Source organism: Dendropsophus ebraccatus, unplaced genomic scaffold, assembly GCF_027789765.1.
Source record: "Dendropsophus ebraccatus isolate aDenEbr1 unplaced genomic scaffold, aDenEbr1.pat pat_scaffold_411_ctg1, whole genome shotgun sequence".
NCBI lineage: Eukaryota > Metazoa > Chordata > Amphibia > Anura > Hylidae > Dendropsophus > Dendropsophus ebraccatus.
This window is the reverse complement of record NW_027210027.1, coordinates 118,183-123,361: the sequence shown is the minus strand read 5'-3', so window position 1 is coordinate 123,361 and position 5,179 is coordinate 118,183. Positions and strand designations below refer to the sequence as shown.

The 5,179-nt window shown below is 46.2% G+C and overlaps 1 protein-coding gene across 1 annotated transcript; it reads right to left on the bottom strand.

Moving 5' to 3' along the window:
* Positions 1–3,139: 3,139 nt before the first annotated feature.
* LOC138775946 (uncharacterized) lies at positions 3,140–4,843 on the bottom strand. The gene is made up of 2 exons (XM_069956088.1): positions 4,839–4,843; positions 3,140–4,076 (listed from the first exon to the last, which is right to left on the bottom strand). Exons 1-2 carry the CDS (start codon positions 4,841–4,843, stop codon positions 3,140–3,142), a joined length of 942 nt encoding a protein of 313 aa, XP_069812189.1.
* Positions 4,844–5,179: the final 336 nt, after the last annotated feature.

The window sequence follows — 5,179 nt, the reverse complement described above, 5'->3', positions numbered from 1 at the left end:
CAGTGATGTGTGTACAGAGTCCTATCCGCCTGTCTATCAGTGATGTGTGTACAGACTCCTATCCGCCTGTCTATCAGTGATGTGTGTACAGAGTCCTATCCGCCTGTCTATCAGTGATGTGTACAGAGTCCTATCCGCCTGTCTATCAGTGATGTGTACAGAGTCCTATCCGCCTGTTTATCAGTGATGTGTGTACAGAGTCCTATCCGCCTGTCTATCAGTGATGTGTGTACAGAGTCCTATCCGCCTGTCTATCAGTGATGTGTGTACAGAGTCCTATCCGCCTGTCTATCAGTGATGTGTACAGAGTCCTATCCGCCTGTCTATCAGTGATGTGTGTACAGAGTCCTATCCTATCCATCTGCCACCTCTATACCTCTGGGCCTATTACAGCCCTGCCAGAAGTCTCCTCCTTCTCCTTTCCAATCCTGCGTCGAGTTACCTCAGGCTCCTCTCCAGCAATTGGAAGCTACCTGGAAGTCTATACGTAGGGGTGGAGGGAGCCATGTGCTCAGATCCAGTTCTAGTCAGTTCTCAGTCTAGTCTGTATTCCTGCTAAGAATGTAGATAAGCCAGAGAGTGTGTTGCATGGGGCCTGGCCCGCTGGCCAGTGCCTGATGCTGTGTCCCCGGAGTTCATGCTTATTATCCTGAGATCCTGTCTACTAGCCATGGCTGGCCCCCAAGGGTGCGACTGCCACTGATCAGGAACCAAGACCTGTCCACGCTGAGGGAGTTATTCAAGTCAGGTCCTGCAAGTCTGCAAGATACTACATCAGTCAAAACAGTGGTTGGAGAGGTTGCGCCTTGCCTGCATGTCCCACTGCTGCTCGCTTGACCTCTTTGGCGTAAGTTAAAGGGCTTCTTTAACCTGGGCCTGTACTCCTGGGATGTGCTGCTCCGCATTCTCTTCCAGCATTGTCGGACTCTCTGTTATACCGTGGGTACAAGTGTTTCTTCACTATGAAGTTATCGTAACACAAACCAAAGCTGGTCACCTGGTCACCTGTCCCTAGGTCAAAGTCCTATCCTATAAGAGACTTTCTAAAACACTCAGTATTGCCAAGTAGCTGCCATTTTAGTGGAATCTAATAAATTCACGAATCTTCACTTTAAGTGATCTCACCTGCTGGCACCGGCACCTCGAGAAGTGTGCTGCTATCATCGGAGATAAAGATAGATAGATAGGAGATAGATAGATAGATAGATAGATAGATAGATAGGAGATAGATAGATAGATAGATAGAAGATAGATAGATAGGAGATAGATAGATAGATAGATAGATAGATAGATAGATAGATAGATAGATAGATAGGAGATAGATAGATAGATAGATAGATAGATAGATAGATAGATAGATAGATAGGAGATAGATAGATAGGAGATAGATAGGAGATAGATAGATAGATAGATAGATAGATAGATAGATAGATAGATAGATAGATAGATAGAGAGATAGGAGATAGATAGATAGGAGATAGATAGATAGGAGATAGATAGGAGATAGATAGGAGATAGATAGATAGATAGATAGATAGATAGATAGATAGATAGATAGATAGATAGGAGATAGATAGATAGATAGATAGATAGATAGGAGATAGATAGATAGGAGATAGATAGGAGATAGATAGATAGATAGATAGATAGATAGATAGATAGATAGATAGATAGATAGGAGATAGATAGATAGATAGATAGATAGATAGATAGGAGATAGATAGATAGATAGAAGATAGATAGGAGATAGATAGATAGATAGGAGATAGAAAGGAGATAGATAGATAGGAGATAGATAGATAGATAGATAGATAGATAGATAGATAGATAGATAGATAGATAGATAGATAGGAGATAGATAATTAGATAGGAGATAGATAGGAGATAGATAGATAGATAGGAGATAGATAGATAGATAGATAGATAGAAGATAGATAGATAGGAGATAGATAGATAGATAGATAGATAGATAGATAGATAGGAGATAGATAGATAGATAGATAGATAGATAGATAGATAGATAGATGATAGATAGATAGGAGATAGATAGATAGATAGATAGGAGATAGATAGATAGATAGATAGATAGGAGATAGATAGATAGCAGAAACGATATAACTGCAGCACGCCAGTCTTGTGGTGAAAAAATCGTGAATAGTTTATTCCATAAAGAAAAACACTCGGAACAGTGGTAGCTAGATAGATAGATAGATAGATAGATAGATAGATAGAAAATAGATAGATAGATAGATAGATAGATAGATAGATAGGAAATAGATAGATTTGCTGCCTGTGTCTCTGTGGCCGTCCTATGTGCCATGTCCGTGTTATAGCGGCTGCCTGTGTCTCTCCGGCGTCCTCCACCCCGGGGGCCGCGGACAGCTGAGGTTATTACAGGAACATTGATCGGCTTCTCTGCTTTTAATCACCTAATGTCATGAAGCCGATATAAGCGCCATCTCTATTGAGCGGCTGCGGAGTAACATTGGCGGCTTTTGTAGACTTTATATTCCTCTGCGATTGGAACCTGAGTGTGAGAAGCATCTGTGATCTCCAGCGGTCGCCCTCACCACATTACGTTATTTCATGGTACCAACCAGTGAACGACCATTAACCCTTCCCTGCCCAGTAACTGTCCATCTCACGCACTCGATACCGATTCCTTCTAGTGTGGAAATGGTTAAAGGGAATCAGGATTCGCTTTCCAGTGTAAAACCTGTAGTAAAATGCCGCAATGTTTTCATGAATAATACAGCGAGCGATTTCCCGTGTTTGTCTTGGATGAAAGTTTTGTCTATGTTTAATATGTGGCAATAAAGGCGCGGATCTGGCGGGAGACAAAGGCGAAGGGAATGAGGTCTCTTTGTCTTCACGGGAGCTCGATAGAGGACAAAGGGTATTCAGGGGACACCGCTGTTATCTGGGCGCTCCAGAAGTGATCGGGATAGGACGTGGCCAGGATATGTGACGGCGGGAACATCAGCGGGACCGGGATATGTGATGGCGGTGACATCAGAGGGACCGGGATATGTGATGGGGGTGACATCAGAGGGACCGGGATATGTGATGGCGGTGACATCAGAGGGACCGGGATATGTGATGGCGGTTACATCAGAGGGACCGGGATATGTGATGGCGGTTACATCAGAGGGACGGGATATGTGATGGCGGTGACATCAGCGGGACTGGGATATGTGATGGCGGTTACATCAGAGGGACTGGGATATGTGATGGCGGTGACATCAGCGGGATCGGGATATGTGACAGTGGCGACATCAGAGGGAACGGGATATGTGACGGCGGGAACATCAGCGGGACCGGGATATGTGATGGCGGTAACATCATCGTGACCGGGATATGTGATGGCGGTAACATCATCGTGACCGGGATATGTGACAGTGGCGACATCAGAGGGACCGGGATATGTGGCGGCGATGACATCAGCGGGACTGGGATATGTCATGGCGGTGACATCATCGGGATTGGGATATGTGGCGCTGATGACATCAGCGGGACTGGGATATGTGATGGCGGTGACATCATCGGGAGCGGGATATGTGACGGTGGCGACATCAGAGGGACTGGGATATGTGACGGCGGTGACATCAGCGGGACTGAGATTTGTGACGGCGGTGACATTATCGGGACCGGGATATGTGATGGCGGTGACATCAGCGGGACTGGGATATGTGATGGCGGTGACATCAGCAGGACTGGGATATGTGACGGCGGTGACATCAGTGGGACCGGGATATGTGACGGCGGTGAGATCAGCGGGACTGGGATATGTGATGGCGGTGACATCATCGGGACGGGGATATGTGACGGTGGTGACATCAGAGGGACTGGGATATCTTGCGGTGGTGACATCATCGGGACTGAGATATGTTATGGCGGTGACATCATCGGGACCGGGATATGTTATGGCGGTGACATCAGCGGGACTGGGATATGTGACGGCGGTGACATCAACAGGACTGGGATATGTGATAGCGGTGACATCATCAGGACCGGGATATGCTATGGCGGTGACATCATCAGGACCGGGATATGTGACGGCGGTGACATCAGCAGGACTGGGATATGTGACGGCGGTTACATCATCAGGACCGGGATATGTGATGGCGGTGACATCATCAGGACCGGGATATGTGGCGACGATGACATCGAGTTAAGAACAATGATGTTATTTTTCTTTTTATTACAACAAAGAGGTAAATTCCAGAAGATGTTATTTTAGCCCCTGTTCTACAGGTTCTAGGAGGCAAATAGAAGCCTGGATGCGAGAAGGGGTGCGAGTGATGTCTTCACCACAAACTCCACAACCATGTCTGATGAGCAGGACTAAGAGGAACACCAAGATACCGAGCGGGGGCAGAAAACAGGAGAGTAATCCTGATAGAGCAGAGGTTATTCACTAGATGGGACCAAGCAGCACAATGGAGGCAAACAGGAGATGGACACCCCCAGACCTACGGAGACTAACAACATGTAAAGGGGAGATTTACTAATACAGTGGAGGCCACAAACTAGACAGTCCATGCTCCAGATCCGTCTGGTTCTTTGTCTTTAGTCTGTCTAGTGTACCCATTTGCCACTGCTGTGTGCCTGTATGTCAGTCGGCACTGAGTATATGTTTTGAGGTTTTTTTTATAGAGAGTGTAGTACTGATTTTCCGCCACAAGATGGCCCTAACTGTTTTTCTTGGAAACAGTCAGCACACTGAAGGATATAGCAAGGTTTAAAGTGACACTGTCACCTTCTTTTTGCATTCTGACTTCTCTACACAGGTGTAATGGGTAAATTTAGCAGTTTTCATATCTTATTTTATATCATACGTCATGCTGCTTGTTCAAGTAAAAAGTGATCTTAACTGCAGATTGTGCTAAGTAGGCGGGGCTTCATGACATTAGCGCCATTTAGCAGCGCCACCGTTGGCCCCACCCCCTTGCCGGCCATTGGAACAGGCTGGCCTTAAGGTCTAGGCCCCACCCCCTCTTGGTCGGCCCACCAATGGGCGTCGAGGGAGGGGCAACGGTGGCCATTGAAAACTGCTAAATTTACCCTTCACACCTGTGTAGAGAAGTCAGAATGCAAAAAGGGGGGGCAGGGTCACTTTAAGTACTCTGTATCACTTATAAGTGCATGAAAGGAAGATTGCCAGCTGACTCCCTATTCC